Here is a 13,632-nt window from a genome sequence, read left to right as displayed (position 1 = left end):
CACGGGGAATAACTCGGAAGGTTCCTAGAACCATCTGATCTCAGCAGTTTATTCAAAGCTGCCGACTCGAAGCCCTGAGATGGTACCCATCTCCAGGTGAGAGGTAAAACTGTATAAACTACAGGGGATGGCCTTGGGCCAGCTGAGGCAAGACTGGTGATCATTCCTAAAGCCTGGACAGCATCGTGCCCCATTTGAAAACCTTCCAGAAAGGTGTTTATCCACCAAATCCTCCTCCAGCGAGCCACACCCAAATGACTCCCCCTTCTGGCTTCTCCTTGTGCATCTTGTACCTGGCTCCCCTGTCCACCTTGGCCCTTTATCAACCTGCCTCCCCTCCAACCTCTGGCTGCCCTGTCCACTCCGAGCCTCCACATGGCGGGGAGCACAGTGAGCTCTCAGGAGACGGTTTTAATTTGCCTCACATTTTGACTCACTTTCCAAATTTGTGGACCGTGACTGATGCTCAAGTAAACCCGGATATTACAGCGAGTCCAAGATACATCCAAGTTTGCCTGCGTTTTCCAATAATATCAGTAGTAATATCTTACACATACTTATGGTGCTTTGCATTCTTGAAAATTTCTCTCTCTCTCCCTCTCTCTCTCCATCCTTCTAACACTCGTAGGGCAGACAGAGCAAACGATGACATTCTTATCTGACAGATGAGGCAGCGGCTAGCCAATGGCAAGGCTCTAAAGGAGGGAGCAGAGATTGGAGCCAGGCCTGGCCTGCAGGACCCCTGTTCCGAGCTCTCCCGCCTGCACGAGTCCCAGGAGGGCTGCCCTCCCGAAGGGGAGACCTGTATGCAGGGGATGGAGGATGGCAGGGAGGCACGAGGGGCCTGGAAAGCCAGGCGAGGACGTGAGCAGGTGCTTCAGACCAGCGCATGTTGTTTAAGTGACAGGTGATGCCCCATGGGTGGGCATGCGGGGCACAGCCCAGGAAGCCAGGAAGCCAGGAAGCCAAGCCCCAAGCACCAAGGAGCCCCAATGCTGGGGGAGCAGCAGGCAGGTGGGGGCGGGACCAGCGCCATCTTCAGAGGAAAGGGAGCAGGGGCCTCCCTCGCTGACTCTGGGCGGGACCTGTGGCGCCTGCACCCTCAACGAAAGCTGACCCCCAGGCCTCCAGGCTGAGAGCGGCACCAGGAAGAGCCTTCCCCACAGCGATGCCCACCTCTGTCCATCTGTCCCCCTGCCCAGGTGTCTCTACAGCCTGTGGCTTTTCTGGTTCTAGCGAAAGGGGAGGTTTACCAGAGGAGTGGCTTCTGTGAAATCCATCAGGAGGTCGCCGGGCTCCAAGGTAAAGGCACCTCCTCGGTCAGAGGGGCTCTACAGAGGCGACAGAAACATCTCGGTTAGTGACAATGCGGGACTGACAGCGGAGTTCTACCCGGCAACGCAGAGGTCCCCGCCTCTCTCCTCCCCGTCTCATACCGACCTCGTGATCAAGCCAACCCCCACCCCAACTCTCGCTGAGCAGTGAACAAAATGTTAGGACCAAACCCTGATTTCTTCCTGAAACCTTAATGAGTAGAAGCAGGTGCAGGCTGGAGAACTGCCTTTGAATTTGAAGCTGCAATGTTTCTGAAAGGCTCTGAGTGCTCTTTGACTGGCATTTGGGGCGGGGCGGGGGGAGGGGCGGGCTGTATACAGACGGAGCAAAGACCCCATCCTGGACCCAGCAGGCCACGGCCTCAGGAGCTGAATTCATCTGCACCATAATGAGGAAGATCCTTACAGTGCGAGAGGGGTAGCTCTGACTATCATGTTCGTTTCTGGAGAAAACCTTTTTTTCCTCTTGTCCTGGGGTCTCAGCAGCGTGGGGGACCTTGAGGCCCTTTGTGGGGGGTTTGGGGGGCGGAATAATAAGCCCCATCAACTTGGCACAAGCAGGACCCTCAGGTCAGAGACCGCCAGGAGAGGGAGCCTGTGGCCTCTGCTAGGATGTTGCCCCCATCCCCACGGAACTCATGTCTGTTTTGCAAATGTTTTCACTTGGTTTCAACCAGGGTGTGGGATACACCATAGGCGCCTGTGCCCACCCTTCCGGCAACGCGGCACGGGGACTCCGCACAGCAGAGGAGAACCCCAGTGCAGATGCCAGGGGGTGAGCTACAGAAAAGCAGGAGCTGTGGTCCGGGGGGTCCCTGGCTGAGGGGTCCAGCCAGGCTCCTGTGGAGGAAGGCAAAAGCACCCCAGCAATCCTGGGCAGGGACCCAGTGAGAGACTGGCGTTGGTCACACAGGATGTGGGCCCGGACCTTGGGACCTAGATGTTACCAGGAGTCGTGACCTCGATGCTGCGAGGCCCTCGGCACCCGGTTTGCACTTTAACCTCCACTGGACCCGCAGCTAGCCCAGGAGCGGGGCAGGGTGGCCGAGATGAGTCCCATTTTCAGGAGGAGGAAACTGAGGCTCGGAGAAACCAGGGCTGCAGAGTGACAGCTCATTTCAAGCAGCCACAGTCCGGGGCTCTGGCCTTGCCTTCAGGCCCCCACCCCGTGCACATACTGCTCCTCAGAGGGGCCCGCAGGCCAAGCCCCCTCTGGCTCAGCATCTGCTTGGGGAGCAATAGGTTCGACCGTATTTGGACCAGAGGCTGAAGTGACCACAGCTAGGGGTCAAGAGAAAGGCTGTGTGAGGCCTTTGTCACGGCCCATTCGCATCGCTGGCAATATCCTGACATTTCAAACCATTCCCCTCGGGGGCACTGTTTGCCCAGGCTCTCCGACATAAGGCTTGCGATGGGGATACGTCTACATGTTACTCCTCCCAATTTTCCGCTGTGGGAGGAAAGCCCATTTCTTACGCTCTATCTTCCCAATGAACAGTCTGTGTAGCGATGATATTCTGAATTTAAAATTGCCTTCAAAAATCTCTTATTGAATTTCCCTTACAGTACGGTGCGCGTGGTTTTATAGTATACTGCTTGTCTCTCACAGCCTATCTGTTGGGGACAGTTATAGAAAAAAAAACACACATGCTTTGGTGGTGAGTTTGTTTTACAGTGCAAAGCTTTTACAAGCGTTGGTGATGCAAACGGAAATGCACACGGATGCCGCACACTTCATTTCTACCGAATCCCCAGCAAGAGTGGCTTGCTTTTCCCACGTACCTTGGCCCCTGGGGACAGCGGGCTCTTGGCTTCGGAATTCTGAGGCGAGGTGACTTTGTGGACCTTGGGGGACGCCAGTGGTGCCGAGACCTGCGTGGCGGCGGCGGCCGTGGTGGTGGAGGTGGTGGCGGTGGTGGTCATGCCGACTGCCTCGGCCAGCTCCGGAGGGAGGTCGTCTTCATCACTGCGGTTGCTAAAAGCACATGAAGCTCTGCTCATTACAATAAGAAGCAGGCTGTGGGGAGGAGAGGAAGGGCGGGCGGGGGGTCGAGGATGCCAGGGTGGGGGTGGGGGGTCCCCTACACAGAGGTCCCCCTCTACCAGAGGCCCCGCTTACAGGACCCAGTACACTGACATTTTTGCCAAAGCTAATCTGGGCTGGATTTTCTGTCACTTGCCGAGGGATTCAAATAAGTTTTTTAAGGAAAGAGTACACATAACATAATATTATTTTATCTATTTGTAAGTGTACAATGCAGTGGCATAAATACATTCTCAATGCTGTGTAATCATCACCACTATCGATGCCCAAAACTTTTTCATCAGCCCCAGCAGTAACGGTACCCAGTGAACAACGCCCCACTGCTTTCTCCCTGCAGCCCCTGCTGGCGCCTGTTCTGCTTGCTGGCCGGATGAAGCTGACCTAGGGACCTCGTCACCACGAGGGTGGGGAAGTCCAAGTGCCAGCTGGGCTCATCCCGGCACAGGGCAAGAGCAGCAGCATCCATCCCCCGTTCTTAGTATGGACAACATTTTCTCAAACGTAGAGAAATAAACACAAGGCCCCAAACGCCTAATGCCAGTCAGGCTGCTCCCTGAGCAGTAAATGGCTAACTCGGAGGGCCAGGGATAATCAAAACAAACCCTGCCCGCTCCAAATGAACCACTGGTCATTGACAAGCCCGGGGGGACCTCTGGGCCCTTAGAAGATCCTGCCTCATCAGAGCGTCTTTGTACCTGACATCTTAAGCCATGCCAGGCAGTGCCTGCTCTTAATGTGATTTATGGCGAATGCCTGTGTTTGTATGAATGCCTGGGGCTGGGGGTAACACTGTATCAATTTGACCTCGGGGGGGGGGGGGCTGGAGACTGGGTAGCTAAGGTCAGTCACATGAGTGACCCTTAATACAAACGCTGGATGCCAAGTCTGGAGCGAGCTCTGGTTGGCAGCACTTCACGTGTGTGTCACACACTGTTGCTGGGAGACTTCAGCACCGCCCAGGGGGCTCCTCTTGGAGAGGATGCCTGGGAGCTTGTGCCTGGACTTGCTGGACTCCACTCGATGCACCTTTTCCCTTTGCTGTTTTACGCTGCATCCTCTCACTCTAATCGACCCTCGCTTTGAGGAAAACAGCTTTTCTGGATTCTGTGACTCCTCCAGCGAGTCATCAAAGGTGACAGTAGTCTTGGGGACCCTGACAGACTTTGCCTAAGGCTCTCCATGTGGCACTTCCGGAGCCACCCAGCCATAAGGTTGTGTTTTAGAAATGATGGCTGAGCCTGGCCGGTGTGGCTCAGTGGTTGAGCATCCACCCATGAGCCAGGAGGTCATCGATTCAATTCCTGGTCAGGGCATGTACCCAGGTTGTAGGCTCAGTCCCCCCCAACCCCTGGTGGGGGGCATGCAGGAAGCAGCATTCTCTTTCACCGATGTTTCTTTTTCTCTATTCTTCTCCCTTCCTCTCTCTCTAAAATAAAATTTAAAAAAATTTTTTTAAAAGAAAGAAATGATGGCTGAGCGAAAGAGGGTAGATACAAGACCCATGACCAGTGGGCACCAATGTGATGACCAGAGGGCACCAGTGTGGCCCGTGTAGGGTCCCGCATGATGGCCTCATCAGAGCAGAGGGCCTTGTGGGAAACATGGCTGAGGGACATGGCTGCGGTGTGGGTGGGACAGACTGAGGAGGGCTCTGGGGATCTGAGGTCATTCTGTGAATGGAGAAGCCTCAAGAGGAGGACTTGGGACTTACTACAAAAAAGGGAGGACAGGTAGGGTTTGAACAATTAAGTAGGAAACTTAATGACACCATGAGTTTGGATTCCTGCTGAGGAACTAAGTCAGATCAGTTACATCATTAGCTCATTTAATTTTCACAACCACCCTGTATTGTGATTGAAATTACTTGCCCAAGTCACACAGCCAGTTAAGTGGAAGAGTGGGATTGAAATTTCTTATTATCTCATTAGAAAAATTGTAACCTGAAAAGCATAGCTATTATTTAGTTTTACATAAAAAGCCATTTAAAAAACAGCTCATCTTTCGGAGCAGGAAGTAAATGGATACTGTCTCAAATGGAAAAAGACTCCAAATTCTTAATTTCTTAAAACAACCTTTTGTCTTAACTTAGCAAAGAAATATGTATCTGAAGTTCATCAAGTCTTTCAGTTTTACCTCAGCTTGGAGGTAAATTCATATTAAATTCATGAAACAACACTTTAATAAGTAAAATTTTATGTGCAGCACTGTTTTCTTCGAAATGATTTTCCCCCCTATTTTGACACGATGCACGCAGAGAGAAATGTCTAAAGTAAGCCATCAAATGGGAACATTGATTATTTTTGATGGAGCGATTCTAGGGAATTGGTTACTTCTCTTTGGACTTTCACACTATGTTTAAAGAAACAGTTAAGTTACATTTCTGGAGAAGATAAAGCAGCTTGTCACTTTCTAAACGTGCTAGGCTTAAAGGAAGCAATCTGGTGAGTTCTCTTCTTCCAGGCCACTTATCAGCCATTGTTTCCAACATGATTACACATCCCCAGTGGCTGACAGCAACATTTTAAATTTCAAAATGTAAAAGGCCAGGCTAATCCTGCCAGCCGTATCCTCAGGGAAGCAGATTTTTCAGGGTTTAATTTGTCCCCCAGAGAGCATTACGGCTGTTAATTATCTGAGTCTTACTCGTTTGGGCTTTCTTAGGAAATACAGCTGCTCATACTGCCCAGAAGTTTCTATGGAGGGATAATGAGGTGGGAAGTGTCTGCCCTCCTCCTCCTTCTTTCCACAAGGTGGCAGGCCTGAGACAGCTGGTTGAGAGCTGGATCCCCTTACTCCCTGTCCTAGGCTGTGCACTCAGGGTAGGCCCCCTTAAACTTGACTTTTTCTCAGAAGCTTTCAGGTCCTTGAGAAGAAAGGAACGGGGACTAATTTATCCTGTGGCCAGGTCACCGGCTAGGAGGTTTACCCACATTAACTCATGTTAACCACCCTCACAAAATTCCTCAGAGGTAGGTATGATCTCACCCATTTTACAGAGGAAGAAAGAGAGGTTCATAGACTAACTTCCCCAAGAGCTTCCAGCAGTAAACTAGCCAGGCCTCCACCAGGAGCCTTTCTAATTACAGGGGCCTCACAAGGTCTCCATTGCACCCAAAGGCCCCCCTGCAGCTCACTGACCAGGCCTGGTGCCACAGCCAAGGTCAAGAAATGAAAAATGCCATTGGGTCAGTACTGCTACTATTACGAAGACCATCGCCACCCTTACTACAGCACTACCGGTATTCTTTGGATTATAATTATTTGTAATCTGCCTTTCCCTCTACTAAATTGCGAGTCCTCAGATGAGAATTATCAAAGTCATTTTGTTCTTCCCCCTGGTACCTCGAAAAGCCTGTGAGACCCTGACCAGCGAAACCCTGGCTGGCCTCCCAACTCATAGAAACTGGGAGACAATAAAGGCAGATTGTTTTGTTATTGTTGTTTTGTTTTTAAATGTATTTTTATTGATTTCAGAGAGGAAGGGAGAGGGAGAAAGATAGAAGCATCAATGATGAGAGAGAATCATCGATCGGCTGCCTCCTGTATGCCTCCTACTGGGGATCAAGCCCAAAACCCAGTCATGTGCCCTGATCGGGAATCGAACCCTGACCTCCTGATCCATAGGTGGACACTCAACCACTGAGCCACACCGGCCGCACAGATTGTTTTAATTAAGCCACTAAGTTTTGTAGTAATTTGTTCACAGCATTTTATAATGAATATAGATGCCAACTCTGTAGTGTTTTCAGGGAGGAAGGTCTGGTCTTGTTATGACCTAACCTGGAAATTAACTGTATTTTGGGGATGGGTCTTTGGGACTGATGTGAAGGGTTAAGAAGCATTCATGACTGAACATTTAGCATCACCCTTGTTGTAATATCTGAGAAATTTGCAGTAAGAACTCACAAACTGTATTGCCTTGTTAACTTCCTCACTCGGGGAGGCTTGATTTCCGGCTTTTCCACTGCTGGCTGGCCCGTTTCCACACGTATAGGAATAGGACTTCTAGAGATAGACCAAAAAAAAAAAAAAAAATACACACGTAGAATAATGTGGTTGCCAGAAAAGAGGGGTTTAGGGGGGATGTGCGAAAAGGTGAGGGGAATTTAGAGGCGCAAACTTCCAGTTATAAAATAAGTCCCGGGGATGCAATGTATACCATAGGCAATAGAGGGAATAATCTATATATAGAAAAGGCTAATTATGCAAAGTGTCCCTCCCACCATCCCACCAGTTGCTATGACGTGCACTGACCACCCGGGGGCAGACACTCAATGTAGAAGCTGCTGAGCTGCAGTGACTTGGCAGCGGTGGTTCTCGGGTGATGCACCCCGAAACCAGAGAGGAGGGAGCCGGATTCCTCGTGGGGCCTCGCGGTTATGTTGTTGCTGGGACACTGTCAGCCCGAATCTGGTTTACTGCACACTTGCATTTGCATTCCACACCCTGTACGACAGCAACTTTGCAGAGTTCCCTCTCCCACTCTGGGACCCCTCAGGGGATGTTGGAGAGCTGGTTTCGGCTCAATCCTTGCAGGCCAGGCTGAGGGACCCCACCTGCTGGAGGGACCCTGCTCACTCCACAGACGCCGGGGAGGGACCACAGGAGGTTGGCTCCAGGGCATGTCTGGCCTGTCTCACCCAGTCCTGCCCCACTGGCCACCTTCCAATTAATTTCCTTTCAATGTGCACGAATCCGTGCACCGGGTCACTAGTTTAAAAATAAATGTTGACTCGCACATGCACGATATATATAAAGCTCTCGCTGGTGCCAATTCCACACCTGTGTTTCGATCTGTCATTGTCGATGGTGAATTTGGTTGACACTTCTATTATAGAGAAAGGGCGAATAGCGATATTAAAATATTTCTTCGAATTAATTTCCTTTCAATGTGCACAAATCCGTGCACCAGGCCACTAGTATCATACTACCTTTGTACAGTGATGGTTACTAGACCTAGCGTGGTGATCACTTCATAAGGCATATAAATGTCAAATCACTATACTGCACAGCTGAAATTAATAGAGCATGGTATGTTAACTAAAATTTAAAAATAAATAAATAAAGAAACTAAAGCAAAACAGAACAACCCCAACAAAAATTTGTGTGGCCTTGTTTTAGCTATGGGGGGATTACCTTAATAAAAATAATAGTTAAGATAATCATTTTTTTCTCCTCTCTACTCTACTAATTAAATATAATTTTTAAAAAAATTCCATTTTAAAAAAATTCCATAGAAAATCCAAAAACAAAAAAATATCCTAATAAAGAAAATATAGCAAGTAGGAACTGAGTGTAATTGGGGTACCCAAGACACGCATCCCCAATATCAGGGTTTGATGCATTACCAGGATTTACTAGTAAAATGAGTAAAGAGAAACCTGTGGATAACCGATTTTTACTTACTTCCAAGTAATCTTGTAGCCATATTATGGAATATATGTATTTAAAGATAAAGAACCGTAGAGTAGTTAATGTGAAAGATGCATAATCAGAATACCTTTAAGACTTGCTCTAAAACATTTTAATTCAAATGCATATGTAAACATGGTAAAAATTAAATTTCACTTTTACCTTTCCTCAATAAAATATGCCAGATAACCAATAGGCCCCATTCAAAACAGCAATTTTAGGGGAAGGCTTTCAGGCATTTTTGCAGTGGTCGAGTCTGGATGGCACCCTGAGAGCAAAGTGGAGTCTTTAAGGGGAATGACAAGGTCAGATCTCTACACTTGAGAAGCAACTCAAAGTGATTTCTCTGTTAGCACCGCAGGTAGCAATATTAAAACTGGGGATAAGCAGCATTTTTGAGGCTCAAATGAAGTCGTGTAAGCCAGTCTTTTTTCTTTTTTCCTATCTCGCCAGGCTCCCATTCACCCAGTTTTCTTCTTCCTCTCTGATTTTCTTAGCAAAACCCTCATGAGCAATGTTTTCAGGATCATGTTGATGATACAGAGAATATTGTTTCCCCATTCAAACAAGAAGCAACAGACCTTACATTAGCGTCCTGAAGACTGGATTTCTTATTGATATTTACAAACGTTGATTCCTCTTTTCCAGCCTGTGAAAGAAAACAGGCAGGTGAATGTCTTGGCATGTGAACCTGTTCTCACGTCTCCTACACTCAATGGATTATAGAAATGTGAAGGTGGATCGAGGAGGTAGTTCATCAAGTACTCAGTCAATAACAAATATTCTCTGGTGTTTATGTAAGTTAACAACAAATAAAATGTCTTCTTGAGTCATTCCCCATCATGGGGATTAACGCCTCATCATTCAAAAGCAATCAATGCTTGTTTGTTGAGCACCTGCTATGCGCCAGCTCATGCTTGAATGAGAAAAGGATGGTGTGCGAAAAGCCAAACCCACAGTTGAACCCCCACCTCGCATTTTAGATCGGGAATAACAATCAGCTCTATAACCACGCAGCACTTAACAGCTCATAAAGCATTTTGGGATCTGTTCTTTCACATAAGCATAACAGCCTGGGAGGAACCGTGTCAGATGATTTTGATAGAAGCTTTGTCCCCCTCCCTCTGGTGAGTCCCACCAAGAACAGTGGGGGAGGAAAGACACCCCCCAGACAGCCATGCCAGCTGGACGCACGCTAGAAGGCAAAGGGAGATGCAGCCGTCTGCGGCCCTCATACCCGTCACGACCTACGGAGCTGGCCGATGCACTTACCCGATTCATAACTGTAACCAGTTAATAACTCCTTATATTAAAATCTCTCTGCACATGACAGGTGTGGCTCCTGTCTCCTGGCTGGACCATGACCGACACAGGGTCCTAGAGTACCTCATTCTTCTCTCGGGCCTGGAGGAACTTCTGTCGTGTGAAATCAAAGGAATGCATGCGCTCCACACACCTGGGCACTCACTCGGGAAGCATTCTCCAACTGGGCTTTCAAAATGTTACACTTCACGTGATCAGCCACAGGGGAAGGCAAGAGTGGGGTCTGAAGAGTCTTCTCAGAAACTTTTTTTTCTTCAACCTGTGATGAGCCAAAATGCAACAGATTGGATGCAAAGGAAAAGGAAAACATACAGATTAACCTTTCCTTTCATCATAATTGCAAACAACACAGACTTAAACATATAAAGACGTGTATCACCAAAGCCTTATATTTGTAACCAGTGCTTTTACTATGTGCAAAGAATTGACAAGCCCTTCCTCTCATTCTCATGTGAAGCAGAGAGAGGATGCATTAGGGAGCACATGGAGCCAGAAGACAGGGTGAGCCCTGGCCGGGTAGCTTAGTTGGTTAGAGCATCATCCATATACACCAAGGTTGCAGGTTTGATCCCTACAGGGCCATGACCAACACAGGGTCGCAGAGTACAATAAGAAACCAATGAATGCCCAAATAAGTGGAACAAAATAGATGTTTCTCTCTTTCTCCCCACCCCCCGCCCCATCTCTCCCTCTCTTTGTCCTGTTGTTTCTCTCTCTCTCTCTCTCTCTCTCTCTCTCTCTCTCTCTCTGTCTCGTCAATAAATAAAAATTAAAAAAAGAAGAAGATGGGGTGAAGGTTCAAAGAGAGGATGTTCTTTGAGAGCCCTGTAGCTACACCAGCAGGCAGGTCCAGGACTCAACTTCGAGTCTCCTATATCTTAGTGCAGTGCTATTTCCCCCCAAACTGCTACCTTTTACATATAAAGATTCAATTCTGTGGCTCATTGCGTCAAAGGAAAGAGTATAAAATATTCATTGGTATGTTTTCAATAAATTTTGATGAAAAACGTGATTCACAATGAGAAATTTGTATCTATGCTCCCTCATTGTAGAGTGTCTCAGACTTCTTCCATAACTTACTATGTCTGCCATTTCCCATGAACTAACTGATCATGCACCTATAATTCATATGATCCAGTTAAATGGGATTACCCTGGAACTACCTAGTTTAAGTAGGTGTCCTAAGCAATAATATCTGAAATCATGGGCTTGGTGACTATTATATTTATTATAATGTACAGTATGATAGTTATATAACTATTAAAAATGCTTATGCATATCCTCTTGGATGGCATACATATTACACGCAGGGAAATCATGTCTTATTGTTAGCCATGTCTATTGTGGTCATTGCATATTCCACTGAGCACATAGCACGTGCTCAATAAACACCTGCTGAGGAAGATCATAATGACATATAGTTATTATTAGAAGAGATGTATTTCATAAGAAAGATACAAGGGCACATGATTGCTAAACGTCGATTTTGTGATAGCAGGACATAATGTGGCCTGTCAGCCACAATGGGCCAGGGCAAGAACAAAATGTTCTAAAGGCCTCAAATTCTGCAAGTTCCAAAATTAATCTCACTCTCTAACTCAAAAGTCCTATGGAACATCATGGGACCCCTGGAGGAATTATTGTGCAATTGGCTGGTTGACATCATTTATTAAAGAAAAGAGGGCACAGAAAAGAGTGTCTCCATGGGACCTCCAAATGCATAGAGGAGCATTTGGTAGACGAAGCAGAACTCAGCAATCTCATGTAACAGCGAGATAAGCAGTGACAGAAGACCTGGATTTGAATCTCAGCTTTTTCCCTTACTAGCACCATAAACAAAAGCTGCTGCTGCTGCCGCTGCTGCTGCTGCTGCTGCTGCTGATGATAACAAAAAGAAAATAATAACATTTACCAAGAGCTTATAATGGGCAAGGCACTGACCAAGCATTTCTTTTGTCTATCTTATTGCATTTTCTCATTTTACCATCACGTGTGGAGGTAGATACAATCACTATCCCCATTTTATAGATGAGAAGAAAAAAAAAGAAAGTAAGCCACTTGCCCAAGGCCACACAGTAAGTTCCAAGAAGAGCAAAGATTCACACCCAGAATTAGGTGACCCCAAGGCTGGAGCCCTGACCAGTCAACCACACTGGCTTCCCTTAATCTGAGTTTCAGTTTCTTTCTTCATAAGGTTATTATGAGGATCAAGTGAGAAAATAAGATATGAATGGCACTTTCATGGTAGATTCTTTGGTTAGAAAAGAAAATATAACTAAAAAAGAACATCAGACATGAGGACACTAATGATCTTAAGCCGTCAAGTTGGATATAAAGAAAACGGACTCATTTGGAATCATTATCCTAAGAGACTTAGCAGTTTCCAAACAGCAAATGAAGTAACTTATGTATTTTGAAAGATGAGATTTACAGTACACCTTTAGGATGATGCATCATGTGTTTCTAAATCCTGTCAGATAAAGTGTTTACTGCCAGAATGGTGTCTTCCCTGGTGTGCAAAGAGTTACTTTTTAAATTAGATTTACTTTGGGGGAATGATATGCTGGGAAACAGAAATTAAATTGGTTCCAAAGCCCATTTGAGGTTTTTGACAATTGCTTAAGGAGACATAGTTATACTCAAAGTCGTGACCGAAGACCTACTTAAAAAAAATTGAATGCTGCTAAAATAAGAAAAGAATGAGGATCCAGCATTGATTTTTTCCCCCCTTGAATTTAGTAATTCTTTTTAGACATAAAATTCAAGCTGGCTTGTTCCTGTTTGATCTGGACAAAGCAAGAGCGACTGTTCAGCTCTCTGATTTGACTCAGACGGAGGCCAATATAAATTTTGGAAAATTCAAGTATCATTATGTGAACATGTTTGCATAAAAGGTGTCTTCAGGGGAGATAAGCATTTGGATTGCAACAGGACCATATCTCAGCCTGGAGGATGGCTCTGAGAATGTTGTGCTTTCTCTTCTGCATAATCAGAGTTTGTATTTTACATTCAATTTGATCTGTGGACAGATGATTTATTGTTTGATATAGAAATACAGACTTCAAAACATACAGAGGAATGACACTTGGACTTGGTCATTAGAAAAGGTCCATCTGTTTGGGGATGGCAATGGGGATAAAGAAATGATCAGGAGCATTTTTGAATTATTGACACGAATTGTTCACAACTTTTGAAATCTCATGAGATTTAACTTCTTATGATAACTTTAGGTACTACTTTGGAACTGAGCAATGAAAATGTCTTCTCACCATTAAATCAAGAACAGGTACTTCTCCAAACCTTAGAAGAATCAGTAGATTCTTGATCATTGAGGCTGGAAAAAACTTTAAGAGTCATCAAAGCCACTGGTCCCAATTGTGGTATCATATAAGTTGTAAGGTCTGTTGTGAGGAATGCTTTATTAATGATAAAAATCATAGTGTGAAATAATAATATACTTTGCTTATGTGATAGGACAAAGTCAAGGTTATCTGACATCATCCTAGCCTGCCTGCTTAC

General features: G+C 46.4%; 1 protein-coding gene across 1 annotated transcript in view; it reads right to left on the bottom strand.

Moving 5' to 3' along the window:
- The window catches only part of EPB41L4B (erythrocyte membrane protein band 4.1 like 4B), a 106,794-nt gene that overhangs the window by 15,677 nt on the left and 77,485 nt on the right, over positions 1 to 13,632 (bottom strand). Inside the window, 5 exon segments of the mRNA XM_023753296.1 lie at positions 1,254 to 1,331; positions 3,117 to 3,300; positions 7,285 to 7,383; positions 9,372 to 9,439; positions 10,247 to 10,372. Coding sequence (XP_023609064.1) covers positions 1,254 to 1,331; positions 3,117 to 3,300; positions 7,285 to 7,383; positions 9,372 to 9,439; positions 10,247 to 10,372 — 555 coding nt within the window.

Source organism: Myotis lucifugus, unplaced genomic scaffold (genome assembly GCF_000147115.1).
Source record: "Myotis lucifugus unplaced genomic scaffold, Myoluc2.0 scaffold_43, whole genome shotgun sequence".
Taxonomy (NCBI): domain Eukaryota; kingdom Metazoa; phylum Chordata; class Mammalia; order Chiroptera; family Vespertilionidae; genus Myotis; species Myotis lucifugus.
The sequence above is the reverse complement of the archived record's forward strand: the minus strand, read 5'-3'. Positions and strand labels throughout refer to the sequence as shown.